The 16,987-nt window shown below is 36.8% G+C and overlaps 1 protein-coding gene across 16 annotated transcripts in view; it reads left to right on the top strand.

Annotated features, from left to right (window-relative positions):
- PEX5L (peroxisomal biogenesis factor 5 like) overlaps window positions 1-16,987 on the top strand; it is a 197,442-nt gene that overhangs the window by 127,262 nt on the left and 53,193 nt on the right. For 11 of the 16 annotated variants that reach the window (XM_033089381.1, XM_033089353.1, XM_033089417.1 and 8 more), the window contains 4 exons: window positions 2,281-2,392; window positions 10,507-10,701; window positions 14,340-14,460; window positions 15,374-15,470. In XM_033089381.1, the coding sequence (XP_032945272.1) occupies window positions 2,281-2,392; window positions 10,507-10,701; window positions 14,340-14,460; window positions 15,374-15,470 (525 nt within the window). The remainder of the gene's footprint in view (window positions 1-2,280; window positions 2,393-10,506; window positions 10,702-14,339; window positions 14,461-15,373; window positions 15,471-16,987) is intronic. The other 5 variants (XM_033089427.1, XM_033089398.1, XM_033089434.1 and 2 more) reach the window with 1 other exon arrangement.

Below are 16,987 nucleotides of genomic sequence, written 5' to 3' on the forward strand. Positions count from 1 at the left end.
TGAGACATAGAACCAGAGACCAAGTAATCAGAATGTACTGCTTAGTAAGTGCAAGCCTGTTACACTGACTTCTATGAGGAGTGTGGTGCCATATTTGATGGTGACCTTCACCCTCCATGATGTTGGTAGCACAGCAGAATCCAGATCTCATTTGACATAAGAACGACCGACCTAGAAGTAAGGGTGTTGCTAAGTCAAGACCACATCATTATAGCGATATTACACTAGACGGGGTCATTACTCTAAACACATATGGTTAAAAGAGCAAGTTCTGCCAAGAAATATACATTAATGTACAGTCCTTTGGAAACTCTTGCATACACAAAGTTTTTACATGAACTAACCATAAATGAAGCCCAAGTCCTAAAAAACTAATCACATTTTCAGAAAAAGTATATGGGGACTTTCGTGAACTCAGAAGAGCTCACAGAATCATGGATGTTTAACCATTTCATCATTTTCTAATATATTAGATTCTATACTAGTGCTTTCAACTATATTTGCAGATAATAAAATTGACTTTTATGCCAGAAAATATATGTCAAATAGACAATTCCTAAACTCAAATAGACATTTATAAAAATTCAAATATATTTTATCTCAGAAACATGGAAGTCCCATAGTCCCTCAACATTAAAAAATATTTCAGTATAAATAGGATGGGTGATACCCAAGAATATCCTAATTAGGAAAACAAAATGCAAAGGGACTCAGAGTTTCACTCACAGGTTAAGGGAGCATCCCTCCAAAAAAAGTTAAGACCAAAAGAGATCTTGCATAATTTGATTCCCAGAGAAATCTGTGAGTCTTTATACATAGTACCACTGAAACTTACAATAATTGAAGGAATTGCTATCACGATAACATGAATACTAAAAGAAAATGGGCATTCTCAATGCTTATCCCTAGATAACATCCACAAATTAATATGTATAAAAATCAAATTACCAATTCTATGTCAAAATCTTAAACTCTAGCAAAGATCTGAGATTTATCCATGTTTAGATAATAGGATGAACATGCAAAAGTACCAAATGTGCCTCTTGGTTTTCAGTCCCCAAATGATCACTAAATGTTTCCGTATTCCTCCTTCAGCAATAATAGCAATGCATTTTTTCTTCCCATATTTACCATTATTTAGGTCTCTTGCCATCTTCCATAAGCTCTAAGCTATAATACCACTGACACTATGTTAAAGAAATAATGAAGTTAAAGTGAGTAGAGTCGCATAAAATAGTTTGATTTGTTAATACTCCAAAGCACTTCATTTGTTTTTTTACATGTCTCTTAAAATACAGCCTTACAGATAAGTATTTAAAAATCTAGAGATTTTTAGGCACTTCTTTTTCTTATGATAAGTAGAAAAGTAGATGGCTATGCCCATTTGAAGAAAGGCCAATATAAAAACTCATGAAAAACTAAGACAGTTAGCGGATGAACCACTTGTGTATTATAAGTGTATTTTTTCTTTTGACCATTGAAACAGAACTTGAGGAAGTCAGGATTCAAGAGATATGGAATAACTGAAAGTAAATAGTTGGCTGCCACCAACAGACCTACTAAAAATCAAACTGAAAGATTTCTGAAATTAGAAAATAAACCAATGAGACAATATAATTGAATTTACAGAAATCTATTTTATATATAGATTTTCACAAACATATCTACTGAATATGCATTTAATGTAACATTTAATATAACAATATTTTGTACTCTTTCAAAATAATATTTGTGAAGCACTACAAAAGCATTACAAGGAAATGTAAAAAAGGGTGTGTGCCGGTAGATGACGTGAGCTTTTTAAGAGAGAGAGAAAGGAGAGCTTTTATCCCCACACATAGATCTGTGTGTGTGTGTACTTACCACACACCACTAACCATAATGTGTCACCTCCAAGTCTGAAGCCACTGTTCCAGGTCTCAGTAGGAGATTATTGTTCAAGTGAAGAGTGGGACTGGCCCTTAGGAACCGTGATTCAGTAGATTCATTTTCTACATCTTGAAATTTGAGAATACTTCTAAAACTGTTCTAGGAGGAGAAAAAAGGCTTAAGCTTTAAAAATTAAAGTTGGCTGCATCAAAAATATGTTGACAAGTGCTAAAAGGCTCATTCCCCATCCCTCAGTATTTTTTTTTCTTTCTTGCCCCTACACTATTATTTATTTATTTGTTTATTTTTTGGTAGGCTTGCTGTTCTCATTTTCGTTGCAAGGTTGCATTTTAATTCTTCTGATTCTTCAATTTAACAAAACCTTTGACACCTGTGTTTATTTGTTCTCAGCTGGTGAATGAACAGCAAGAAAGCAGACCCCTCTTGAGTCCCTCCATCGATGACTTTCTCTGTGAAACCAAATCGGAGGCAATAGCAAGGCCAGTAACGTCCAACACAGCTGGTAATTCTTTCACTTTTAACTGATCCTCAAGTAAAGTTAATTTGTGCTACAGTAAAATGTACATTTTCTTTCCACAATGCATTTTAAGTAGAGAATAATGTTTGCAACCAAATAAAACTTTAGAACATACACTATTGAATATAAACCAATAAATCACTTTTCATTATACTTTAAGAAAGGGCAATGAATATTACCCAACCAATTTTGCTGAACATTAGCATAACACTGTGAGCAACAAATCATTCTTCTGTGCATATTTTCATATTTACATCAGTCACATTACATTAGGAGACCTTTAAAACCAAAGCACCTATTTCAGAGGAAGGTTTTTCAAATTCTGGTTGCAAATACTTTGTATGACAAAAGTCCAGTAAAATAGAAATGTAGGCAGCTCCTTCGAGTGGATTGAAATGACAATTAAAATGTCCTAGAGACTTGGAGTATTATAGAGCCAATTTCATTTTTCTGTCATGTTACTTGCTCTCTCTTAACAACAATTTACTTGAACATTCTTCTGGAGTTAAATGTACTGAAACAATAAACAATTATCTGTATGGGTACTAATAAGTATTCATCCAGTGAGTGAATACAGGTTGCCACTGGTATGAATCACGCCTTCTCTAGTACCCTCTCCACTTTCCAATTCTCGCTGATACTAAAACTGAGTCACTCAGGTAGGACCCACCCTGAGGAAGCAACATAAGATTTGCCTCAAAGCTCGTTTTCACCTTCTATATCAGAGGCAGCCTTTCTGCATTGATTTTGTTCCATCAACATTCACAGTCAAAGGCATGTTGTTTAAATAACAATGAAAAAATGATGTTCAGAATCAGAGAACAAAGGTTGTTGGATTGCAGGAGAGAATTTAACAGAGAAAAGGAGAAGATAATCACCTACTGTCTTTTTCAATTCGTTCCATTTCCCCAACATGTTCTCAGCTTTCGGTTGCCTGGAATATTTTTGTTATACTTTTAAGTAAGTAAAAAAAAAAAAAAATCACAGTCAAAGGAAATTGTGATTTTTGTTTTAAATGCTAAAAGTTACAACAACAAGAATAACTAATACAAGATAGAGACACTTTGTATGGGAGTGTAGTCTACAGTCAAATTTTATGATTTCAAAAGTACTTAGCAGCTCTGTATCCTTGGATGAGTTGCTTAACTAAGTCTGTTTCCTCATCTGTCTAATAGTAAGTTCTATATCTCATAGATTACTTGGGAAGATTAACTAAAGCAATATATGTAAGTGCTTAACATCATATAAAACTCAACAGGTGTAACAATTACTGTTAGCTATCAGGTGAAAAACAGTATACCCAACACTTTCCTTTTCAAATGTATTAACTTCCTTTATATCACACCAAAGCAATCATTTCCTAAATTCAACTGTCATTTTAAGTAACCAAACAAAATTGTGCTTTTTAAATTTTCAACAGGAAACTAAGCAAATTCAGATGCTATCAGATCAGATTCATCCTCGTCTGTGAAACTGGAGCTGAACCCTCCAAAACTGGAGGGATAACCCCAGAAGAATATAGAGGAGCCTTATGTCTCTAACTGCAGAAAAATCCATGAGAATTGAATGTACCGAAAAGTTCCATTGTTTCAGGAAAAGCTAAAAAGCATAGAATTCTCAGATCTTGTTTCCAGTACCTTCTGTACTTTTGGGCCCAACAGAAAAAGCAATATAATATTTGACTCAAAAGCTACTTTTCACCTTGGTTTTTCTAACATAAAGAGAGACCTGTAAAATACTAGAGGGAAAAAAATCGAAGAAATGTGCAATTTCTTGAGATCCCAATACCGATAGTATTGCCTCTGTATTAGTTTCTGTATTTGTATCAGATGGTGAAATACCACAAACTGAGTGGATTAAACAACACAAATGTATTGTCTTACAGTTTTAGAAGCTAGAAGTCCAAAGTCAAGGTGTCAGCAGGACCATCTTCTTCCCTGGGAAGGTCTTGGAAAGAATCTATTCTAGGCCTCTCTCCTACCGTGTTTCCCCAAAAATAAGATCTAGCCAGACAATCAATTCTAATGAGTCTTTTGGAGCAAAAATTTATTTAAGAACCGGTCTTATTTTACTATAAGACCAGGTCTATAATATAATATAATATAATATAATATAATATAATATAATAATATATAATATAATATAATATAATACAATATAATACAATAATATAATACCAGATATAATATAATACCAGGTCTTATATTAATTTTTGCTCCAAAAGATGCATTAGAGCTGATGGTCCCGTTAGGTCTTATTTTCGGGGAAGCAGGGTAGTTTCTGGCATTTCCTCAGCTTGTGGCAGCATAACTCCAGTCTTCACATGACATTCTTCCTGTGTGTGCTTGTCTTTCTCTCTGGCCAAATTTCCCCTTTCTATAAGGACACCTGTCATATTGGAGTAGACTTACCCTACCCCAATATGGGGCCTATCCTACTCCGATATGACTCATCTTAACTAACTGCATCTCCAATGAGCCCATTTCCAAATGAAGTCACATTCTGAGGTCTGGGGTTAAGACTTCAACATATGAGTTTTGAGGGGACATAAAATAAGGAGTAAGGAAAAGTGGTATTTTGAGACTGCATTTTTCTTTTCTAAGCCTCAGTATTCAGTGCATCTGGGTCACACTGATTTTTATCCTGAAGGAAGACTCTTATTTGATAATGTGTTTTTTAATCTTAAAAGTACATATATCTTTAGGCAGAAACACTATAGTTTTACCCTAAGAAATATAGTTTTTTTTAAAAAATTATTATAAACCCCACAATTTATATCTCAATATGCAGCATAATGCATATTATTACACATCTTTAAATAGGAAAAGCTTTAGCATTCAAACACCTTGGAAAGAAGTCTAATTTGGTCCAATAATTTTATAGTTAAGGTTACTGGGCAGAAAATAGAGATCATTTTCTGTCCTAGTTTTTAATAAAAAATAGTTATTTTTTAAATGGAACATTGTCATTTCATAGAATAATATGAAATTACATTAGAAATCAGGAGTCATTGAATATTGTCTATTCCATTGAGGACATTATGTATACCTTTACACTTAAAGAACGCATATTAAACAATCTTGGAGTAAAATATGGAAGAAATCCTGCTTCAAGTTTGTACCAAGTCAATTAAGCAGAAATTTGAAGAACCTTATATTAAGATGAGAGGCATTTATACTTGATATTTTCTTCCAATGGACAAATAAAGCCACTGTGCCACCATCTGACATTTACTTAAATGTTTAAGGAATATACTTCTTATGTAAATTAACACAAAGTGAACAATACAGGAAATATTTATCCCTTCCAAAGATCCAGTCAAATAATGAGTTATTTTGTCTACTAACCCTAGATCAATCTTCTGCCTCATAGAACTTCTAAATTATAACGTTTTCTTAATATTTCAATTATCTTTTTTACTTTCTGTTTGTTTCTACACTAGGATATTTGTCATCCAAGGATGATAACTTCAAGCAGATCAAATACGGATGGTTTCCATTTTTTTGCCCTTAACATCCTAAATTAGCTTTAATTCATCTATAATCTAGATAGACAGCTAATTCCTTGAACCAATCGACTGTATCTGTAGCTGAGAGGTAGGCCAAATCATCGCTAAGATCCTTAATTTTAAAATAGCAAATAAATTTATATTATACATAGATGCACTATCAGGTGCTCTGGAAGTAACTAGACAATAGATATTTTAAGACAGTGATTATATTCTAGGACAAATAATTACTATAAAACTTGCAACAATAACATGTTGTCTGTCTGTAATCTCCCAAAAAAACCTAATATATGTCAAAGTGCAGGAAAGACTTTCTTCTAAAAATCAAGAAAAACAGCGGTCCTTGGATCTAATTACATATCTTAACTGCAAAATTTATGTAATGTTTGCAAAATACCTATTTATGAAGCCCAAGTAGCCATGAACCAAATGGCATGCCTCTAGAGACAACTTAGAAATTTGCGGAGTAGCTTTAATTTCATATTCCAATAAAGAGGCAAAAGTTGGTTGAATTTTTTAAGTCTAATTTGTCTATTTCACATCACCAGCAAATCCTTCCTAAAGGACTTTGCTGTATAGCCACTATATTAAAGAATACCATGTTTCCTGAAATGCCAGGGTAGCTTACAAAACAACAGAGATCCCAGCTCCTTATGGCACATTCTGGGACTGCAGTAGTCAGGGTCGTCCTGCGATCTGACCTCTCTGATCATTTCATGTACATTTATCCCTTTAGAGAAGTTCACTAAAAATCTGAGGCTCGTTCTACTGTAGTAGTGTTAATAGCATTGTCTTGCCATCAAAGTATCAAATCAGGGCTTCGCAGTAGGTGCTATTTTATTCTAACGGTTTTCAGCAGCCTCACCTCCCAGGGCTCAAGTAATCTAGTATTCATTCGTAAATATCTTTTGTACCCTGTGGGAGCCCTCCAGTTCAATAGATTGTGATCGTCAATCAAGCATCCTTCAGATAGATGGAAACAAATACTTATGTGACATATTTCATCTTCCATCTTCAAGAAATTCCACCCAATAAAATTAGGTAATTCTGCCGCCCCCAAAAGTTTCTGAAGTTGCCAACTATTTAAATTATGCCCCAGACTACCCAACCTGCCAAATAATCGGGCAAAATAATTGGACAACAAATAATCAAAGCCACATCAACAGAGTCAGCACATTGTCTCCGGGTCCAGAGAAAGTCTAGAGAGGAGTGGTGCAGAACACGGGCTTGGGAGTGACAGAGCCTGTGTTTGAATCCTGGTACGACAATATCCTACCAGCTGTATTAGTTTCCTATTGCTGCTGTGTCAAATTACCACACATTTAGTGTTGAAACAACACAAATTTATTATGCTACAATTCTGGGATTCAGCAGTCCTAAAATTGGGGTGTCTCAGGGCTGCATTCTTTCTGGAAGCGCTAAAGAAGAATTCATTTCGTTGCCTTTTCCAGCTTCTATAGCAGGGGTATCCAAACTTTTTTCAACGTTTTTTACCAAGGGCCATATGCGGTAAAACACACAAACAGCTGGGCCACTCACTGGAGGTGAAGTGCAGATTGCCTCACCTGGTTTATTTAACTAAACTAAATATATTTTTTGAATTTGCTGCGGGCCAATTAACAATGGCTTGCGGACTGCAGTTGGCCCACGGGCTGCAGTTTTGACACCCCTGTTCTATAGGTACCTAGAATTCTGTGGTTTGTGACCCCTTTCTCCATTTCCAAAGCCAGCAGCATAGCATCTTCAAACTCTCTCTCTCTCTCTCTCTGTCTCACACACACACACACACACACACACACACACACACACCATACACTTTCTCACATATATTTTTCACATACATTTTTCACACCTACTATAAGTTTCCTTAATTTAAACATACAAATTCTAGAACCCAAACCTTCATGTGCCTAAGAGAATCTTTTAAATTGGTTAAGAAAACCAGCAAAGCAGACACTCCCTTCCATGCCTAGGTATGCTGTCTTTGAAGCCCACGTGGAACAGTGAGACCCTTTATTTTTAAGTCTCACATATGTACACACACGCACACACATGCACACACACTAAAATGCAATTTGTCTTCCTCCAAAAAATGAAAGGCTGTACCCATCCTTCTATGCTTTTGAAATTGTGCTTCCCAGGGATTCTCTCGGCTTCGAAGCTTTATGTACAACCTTCATGCCATCCCCTTCATTAACTGGGTAACAAATAAGGCCTTTTGTGTGGGCCGAGCATTTGTTTCACATTTGCTGGGAAAAGAACAAAGGAACAGGGAACTGAGAACAAACACAGGATGTGCTGAGGATAGGTTGGAGGGGGAAGCATGCTTTTCAGCCAAGTTTGAATTCTCAATTCACTGTTTCAGTAATTCATTTATTCTGAATGGTGAGAAGCAGATATAGAATTAAGTTAATACTCGCCAGTTATTTGTAACAAATGTACTCTCTATATGCAAGTAGACAAGTCCTATATAATTTGCTTCTAAAAGAAGCGTAGGAGCTAGTGACTAATTCCTAATTGTTTGTACAATTAGTAAAAAGATATATATGGCATTCCGGAGACTGTTATCCACTTCCTTCCTTCTATTATAAGGAAATCACGGTGGGCCTAGAATCCCTGCCAACCTAAGAGTGGCCTGGAAATTTCTGTTTAAACATTCAAAGGATATGAAATGTGTGGCATCCTAGCCTCTCTTGGCTGTGTGCCATGCTTAAATTATAGACATCAAGCCAGGCAGCTTAGCTCTGAAAGTCACTTCTTTCCCCTCCACATTCAAGTACTTGCTAGCCACAGAGCACTCCTCGTAGCTCAGAACATTTTAGCATTGGAAAGCAGCTCCCTTCTCCTCTTGAAGATTCGGATGAGATAAACTGACACTTTCAGGCCATTTTATGATAAATTTACCTTATAACATTCTCTGCTGTAAAACCAATATCTTTGTCTCATCCTCCATTTTATTACCAGTGACTTTTCTTCTTTCTGTCTGTGTATGGATCCGATTCTTGGCTGAAATAAAAAGGAGCAGAGAAAATAGGAGGAGATCAACAAAAAGGAAAGGAAAGGAAAGCATCACAAATTGGCCACCGAAGACTGGAAATAACATTTATCGAGTACCTATTATATGCCTGGCATTTTATACATTTGATTTACAAATTAGGAAATTTAATCTTGTATCATAACTGAAAGACAGGCTATTAATTCCACATTTTTCAGATGAGGAAACGAAACTCAGAGGTCAAGAAACTTATTCCAAGTCTCACAGCTCTGCAGTAATAGAGCCAGGTCCTTCCACTTCACCATCAACGTCCAACGACTGCGATTTGTAATTGAAATCATAAAACAAGATCATTGAGAGCAAAGCTTGACACACTATCCTAAGGAACCCACAGGGATATTTAGCTCAAGAGGACAGTGCAGCACTAAAAAACTCCTGGTTGTGAGCTTACCTGAGCCCTGACCCTACCTTGAGTGCAAGGGGGAAGCAGATGGAAGAGAGCTGAGCCACCAACAAAAATCCATTCCCTACCAAGAAGAAAAGCTGGGAGATGAAGGAGGAGGAGTGGTGCAGTCGTAGAAGATACCAGGAAGGGTTAACACAGAGATTCTCTGTCACTTTGGTACCTTTCCTAAGCTAGCTGGCTGAAGAAATCATAGGCCAAGAAGCTACCAGGCAAATTCAGAAGCCAGCCTCTCAGCTGCCTCTCTGGGGCTGGTAGAGACGTGGGGCTGGAAGGACCTTCTCCAATTGGAAATTTCCATTTCTCACAATGAGCTAGTCAAACACTGGTTACTTGCACTGTAAGAGAAAGAAGAATGAAGAGTTTCAAAGCATGCCTTTTAATTCTCATTTGTCTAATTTGCATTTGAACAAATTATTCTTTCTGCCATCATTACAGTGTAATACAATGTAATCAACCTGCTAGGAAGTAAAAGTCTAACTGTTTTATAGTTTGTTACTTTGAAATTAAATTTGCATATTAAACAGCAAAAGCATTAACGGTGTACCTATATATCAACTATGGATTATAAAACACCCCTCTAGTTGAGTCCAAACAGCAAGCCATTTTCTGATTGAAGTGCTTAATTAAATAAAAGATAATTCATAAAATTCCTTTTATACCTTGTTTACTTTAGTCATTTGAAATTAAAACACAAGGACATTCAGAAACTTTACCAAACATCCTCATAACTGTTCTGCAAGAATGTCTCTGAAAATGATAGATTGACTCTTCTCTAGAAAACCTACACCCTAAAATAACCTCTTTATAAATAAAACAAAGCAATAAAGTAAATAGTACCTGAACTCAGATTCAATTTTATCATTTTAATTTCATTCAAACCTTTATCCCTGGTCAGGCTGGTCAAAACCCTGCTTGGTGGATTTGTACCCTGCAAATAAAAGAGAACATGCAGCAAACATCTCTATCTAAATACAAACTGTCTTTATAAATCAATGGTGAGCTAACTTAATTTGGTGCTTTTAACCTATACTACAAACACAAAGTCCTCCTGCACCCAAGTGAAACCTATTTTTACAAAATAACTTCAGAGCACTGAGTTGGCTTATCTTAATCTCTACTGTCTCTGGTAGTATTGACCACAGGTTTAGATCTCCTCGACCTGAGTGAACCCATCTCTCAAACCCCAACCAAAGGCAAGAAGTTGGAGGCCTCATCGAAAACTTCATCCCTCAAGAAAAAGGCTGATGGATCTGACCTCATCGGTGGGGATGCTGAGCAGAGAGGCCCGCCTCTCCGAGGCCCGGAGACGTCATCCTTAGACTTAGGTGAGGCCATCGCGAGCGTCTGCTGCCACTCACCTATGCCTACATATTAGACAATAAGGAAGTTCCACAAAGGAAGTTAAAACCATGGGCAGAGGTAGAAAAGAGTAATTCCACGTAGGAAACTTCTTTTGTGCTACACACTTCTTTTGTGCTTAGATTAAATGGCAGTTGGGGAGCTCAGCATAACTGATGTGGGTTCATTGATTTATTTATTCAATCACATGTATGGAGCTCTTGATGGATGGCAGGCACCACACGAGGCACTGGAATTACAAGGAACAATCAGACATGAATCCTGCTCTGTAGGAGCATTCAGTCTAGAGGGGGAGAGAGCCAGGAGGAGAAAGAGAGAGAGAGAGAGAGAGAGAGAGAGAGAGAGAGAGAGAGAGAGAGAGAGAGAAGTAAACTCTAACGCAAGGTCCAGGAGCAGTCAGACAGAACTGTAACATGTAATATGCATGGAGATACAACTGATACAATAATAACACCTACCGTTTATTGATGGCTTACCATGTCCAGGACTGTGCTACATGATTTACATGTATTAGCCCATTAATTCACCCCAACTCATTGAAATATGTGAGGAACCAGGTTTTCAAATTTAAATAACTTGCCCAAGATGTCAGTTGGTATGAAGAAGAGCTGAAATTTGAGGCTGGCTCTAATTCACTTCAAAGCCCACACTTTTATCCCCTATGTATCTTCCTGAGAAAGGAAAGCTTAACCTCCACTTATGAAGCCAGTCAAATTAAGCTCTCCTTTCTCAGGATAAATAAAGGTGGCAGGTATTTTAGAAAGCCAAGGGGAACATATATCTCTCCAAGCTGTGACTGACTGGTGTGTATGTGTATACATATTGTATATGTGTACAGATAAAATTAGCATATTAGTAACATATCTATAAGGTGAAGATTGAAGGGGGTATGTATGTGAAATCGCTTAGCATGTGAATATGTGCTTGTCAGATGATCATGAATTTATTCATTTGTTCAGTAAACATTTCCCTGAATACCTGCATTCCATACCATGTGCTAGGAATACAAAGATAAATAAAATAATCTCTCTGCCTTCGTTAAGTTTGCATACTCTCTTATTAAGTTTACAGTCTAGTGGGGAGATAGAAAAATTATTCAATGATTATAATAAAATATGCACTGCAGTAGTTCCCTGTATCTTCAGTTTCACTCTCTGAAGTCTCTGTTACCTGTGGTCAACTACAATCTGAAAATATTAAATGGAAAATTCCAGAAAGAAATAATTTGTAAGTTTTAAATGGCATGTTGTTCTGAGTATCGTGATGAGATCTCAAGCTGTCCCACTTCATTTTGTCCAGGACGTGAATCATCCCTTTGTCCATCACATCCACACTGAAAACACCACCCACCTGTTAGTCACTTAGTAATCGTCTGGGTAATCAGACCTACTGCTGTGGTATCACAGTGCTTGTGCTCAAGTCACGCTTATTTTACTTTCTAATGGCCCCTAAGTGCAAAAGTAGTGATGCTGACAATTCAGATAGGCCAAAGAGAAGCTGCAAAATGCTTCCTTTAAGTGAAAAGGTGAAAGTTCTCAACTTAGTAAGGAAAGGAAAATAAAATCATATGTTGAGGTTGCCAAGATTTATGGTAAGAAAACTCTTCTAGCTGTGAGATTGCCTAATTTTTAAATTAAACTTTATCATAGATTTATTTGAAGAGGAAAAAAAACATAGGCCATATAGGGTTCGGTACTACACTTAATTTCAGGCATCCACTGGGAGTCTTGGAAACTATCCCCTGCTGATAAGGGAGTCTACTGTGAATATTGCAATAAATGGAAGCACTGTTTAGATACTACAAAAGCACCTCCACAGAGCCCCGACCCAGCCAGGGGGTGGAGAAGCTGTCTTATATGAGGTACTATGTGAGCAGACTCTTGAGGGATGAGTAGGAATTTGCTAGATGAAACATATGGATCAAAGAGAGGTGGGGAAGAAGGGGCAGGGCATTCCTGATGCAAAAGAGAAGGGGATTCACACACACATAGACAAGCACAAAAAGATATCTTTCAAACAAATACAAGTATTGCAATAGTATTCAAGTAGTAATAAATAGGCCTGATGGTCAGATACCTGGAGTTCTTGGATACCATGCCCTTAAATTTGGTGGGAAGGCAGGGTTGAAGAGTTTTACACCAAAGAGTGACATCAACAGATGCTGTTTTAGAAAAATTCTTTTCTGGTGAATGTGTAGAAAAAGGAACGGAGGCAAAGAAACCAGTACGGACATCTGAGATGGTGACAAAGGGGATAGTAAGAGGGAGACAGATTTAGAAAAAATTAAAACAGGATTTGTGGCCTGAGTCGACGTGTGAATACCAGCAAGGAAGACACATAGAATGTGCTGAACTGTGTGATGAGGGTATGAGAAGGGAAAGAGGGAGAGAGGAAGTCAAGGTCGAAACTATTGAGTTCAGTTTTGAACCTGTTGTGTTTGAGGAAACTGGGACTTCTTTGTGGAGATGTCCAGTAAACTGTTAAGTGCATAAATCTAGAACTCAGGAAAAATTTCTGAGCAAGAAATGGAGATTTGAAATTCTGAATTCTATCCTATTGCAATCCCAGGTGTGGATGAGGTCACCCAAGGATAGGTCGTAGAGAAAGGGAAGAGAATGAGTACATATTTCAGACCAGTTTCATCCTGCATATACAGGATGCTCTCACCCCTCTCATCCCTCTTTGAGGCCTGTCTCTTTGGAGGTAAACTTTGTAACTATCTCCAATACTTCCTCACCATCAATGTGTTCTGGGTTTACAAATGAATAAATGAAATGTATATATTTGTATAAGGATATATTATTAAATACATTACAATATAATACGATGTACGTGTAAATACAACTTTAATTTCTCTGCTTTTGAGAAAATGTCCTGTGCAGGAAGTCATAAAAATAGTTTTAAAAACTTTAGAGGACACCAACTACACACTTACCTTTTTATAAAGGAAAACACTGGATCAAGATTGTTTAAGTGGTTTATTTACAGTCACACTTGTTAATGAGAGAGATTCCAAATATGTTTTTTACCTGGAAGATTTAAGCCACAGGGAGAATATGGCTCTAGCATTCTTTTGGCTGTCTCCATTGCCTCCTTTCTCTCTATCCCCATTATTAATTTTCGTTTGGTGAGCAACTAAGCAGTCTATACAAAAGCTGTGAAAGGTGTTCCATTGTTCTCACCTCCTTTTAACGGTGAGGCTCATCTCTTTAAACAGAATTTCTTTCTAGAAACATGCCAGAAGTACCTCAAAGTCGCCACCTTAGTTGAAAGCCGAGAGGGTAGCACCCTAAGTGTGCTCATTCCCCTGGGATCCCATGGACTCACACACAGAATTCAGAATGCACGTAGATAGCTCTTGAAATAAATTCAGGTAAAATAACTTGATCGTTTAACTGTAAAGCAATCCAATTTCTCTTAATAGGTCTCATTTTTATTTGGCTGCACATGTTTTAATTTTCATGTGACCTCTTGGGGTTTGAAAGCATCCATTGAGCAAAGTTTCCTTGTATAACACTTCTCAACCTTAATCAATCTCGCTTCTATTCCTTGCACCTGATATTCTCCCCCTGTCTCCCTCACCCCCTTCCTATTTCCTTACTAGACATTCAAACACAACTGGAAAAATGGGAGGATGTTAAATTTCGTGATCGAGCTAGCAAGGGTCATCCAATGGCAGAGAGAAAATCGTGCTCGTCTAGAACTGGATCCAAAGAACTCTTATGGTAAGTTATTTTAATGTCAGAAAAGAGCCATGTATGTGTCAACTGTATGGGTTTTTCTCTTATGCACTGAAATAGCCAGAGAGTTAAGTCAATCCAGATACTTGGTGTCATGTATAACCCCCTATATATCAATGTTACTTATTGTGGCTTCTAAAACTAAATTATTTCATCTAAACAGTCAGAAAAAAACAAACAATAAGGATTCTGGTAGATTCATAAGTCAATATTCAATATTTGTTGATCATTTTCTGAATGTGTAATTAAGCTGCTCAAAGTAGGTTCATACACGTGTTTACATATGTGTGTATTCAATGTATTACATGGATGATAGTTAAATTAAATGTTTCTGGTTACACAGGTAACCATTTCTTACTTTATTAATCATCATTATCAGATAATGTACTATTTAAGGGTAATCCGTGGATGCCCAGGAGAAAAATTGGCCACTTGAATTTTACCATGTTTTTAAAGCTTTCTAAAGGACAGCATGTTTTAGTCTGCGATTGTTCCTCACACATCTGTATTTATTATGGCATTTTGTATTCTATATAAAGATCAAATCACACCTGAGACACATGTGAGAATGTCCCTTCCCCAAAAAATAATACCTTTTAATAAAGCAGAATTTTCTGTAACAAAAAAAAATGGTTTTGCATTTCTTTACTTTTTGTATATAATTGAACTTAATTCTAAATCAATCAGAGATAATAGCACCTAGCACATTGCAGCCCCTTAAATTCCAAACATGGTCATTATAATAAAAATATATAAAAGTTACCTTTTTCATCAAAATTCTGGTAAGAACTTTGTTACCATGGCTCTCAATGATGCAAGTGAACTAGGCTTCTTGGCCAAGTTTCTAGCTGAATTTGTTTCTCGGCGTACATTGGTTTCCTCCATTCGTCCCTTCCAGGTCCTCAGAACACAGGTCTCAACCAGAACTAAGTGGTGGGAAAAGCGCCCTGAACTCGGAGTCGGCTTCGGAGTTGGAATTAGTGCCTCCAGCACAGGTAACAAAACCAATTCTGCAATCAGCCCATCTTTTCTAATGGATCATTTATATCTTAAACATTTTATTAAAATTTTCACAAAAAAGTTTGAAATATTCTTCCTGTATTTTGTATTTCTTGTGCTTTCTTACTCAGTCTCTGTCTCAGTGCTTAAATTAACTGATGAGATATATAAGGCTGGAAAATGTGTTGATGAATTCACTGTGTACTTAACACCTTTTCCTCGTTCTACCATTTACTGTTCCATTATTGTGCAATACAAAAGCTGTACTGCTCCACGATTAGCACTATTGATGTCACAGACAAAAGAAGAGGAAATTCCATCTTGAGCGTTCATTCACATCTATGCCCTGTGGAACAAGGTACTTACACATCAGGATCCTGATTGTCACATTGAAAGAAATTTCATGCTAAGGAATCAATAATTATAGCATTATCAATAATAATAATAATGCTAGGATACCATTTGTGAGCACTCACTAAGTATTAGGGACTTTACTATGTGCTTTTCATCTGTTATAACTAATACTCGAATAATCCTGTGAATTTTTATTAGCCTCATTTTAAAGATCCTTTGAAGGGTCCCGGTGATGTCAAAACCCTTTTCTGGGAGACCCAACTAATCATTGGTGAAAGTAGGGTGGGAACCAGGCCTGTCTTTCCGCTACTTGACTCTCGACTCCCATGTGCCTGGCGTGTCTATAACTGGTTGTCACCTATGGTTACGACTGTGCCAAGAAAGCCACAGTCAGCCTCAATCTTTTCATTCTCAAACATTTTACAAGGGGACAGCTGGGCTCCAAAACCACAAAGATCTCTTAAGAAATGTGTCCACATTCATGCCTTCTACAATCTATAAGTGGGGTGAAGTAAGCAAGAAAAGTTTTCTTGAGTTTACTAGATAAGATACTGAAACTAAGAAAGGAGATACATTGCTGAGGTGAAGTAAAGGGATAATTATAGTCATAGCAAATATTGTTGAATGCTATAATAAGGCTTTCTAATATGCATTAGCTCATTTGATCCTGACAAGGGCTCTGTGAGTTGATGTATTACCCCCATTTTATAAATGGACAAACGAAGGCACAGTGAGATTTTTTTTAAAAAATTGTCTGTGCACCCACAATGGGTAAGTGGCAGCGACAAGGAAGACCGAGATAGAGAGGAAATGGAAGTTCTCTGGAAACCTTCCTGGGCCCCTAATAGCAGCCCCCACATACACCTCACCCTCCACAAGAGAGGGGTAGACGTTACCGCTCCCAGAACTCTGCTAGAAAACAAGTCAACTAACATCTAGAACACATAATCCTGGGAAACATAATGAATTGTAAATATAGCATGAAAATGTATTTTCTTCCTCTGTGTTCATTCTAAATGTATTCTTTTAAAAAGCAAATTGATAACATTTATTAAAGAAACATTTCTTGATAAGTGCGTTAGAAATGTAGACTTGCCTAAAGTAATTGGTACTGTTTCATAAACTGGAATCCTTGGAACAATTTAATGTAGCAAAAGAA

Source organism: Rhinolophus ferrumequinum, chromosome 2 (genome assembly GCF_004115265.2).
Source record: "Rhinolophus ferrumequinum isolate MPI-CBG mRhiFer1 chromosome 2, mRhiFer1_v1.p, whole genome shotgun sequence".
NCBI lineage: Eukaryota > Metazoa > Chordata > Mammalia > Chiroptera > Rhinolophidae > Rhinolophus > Rhinolophus ferrumequinum.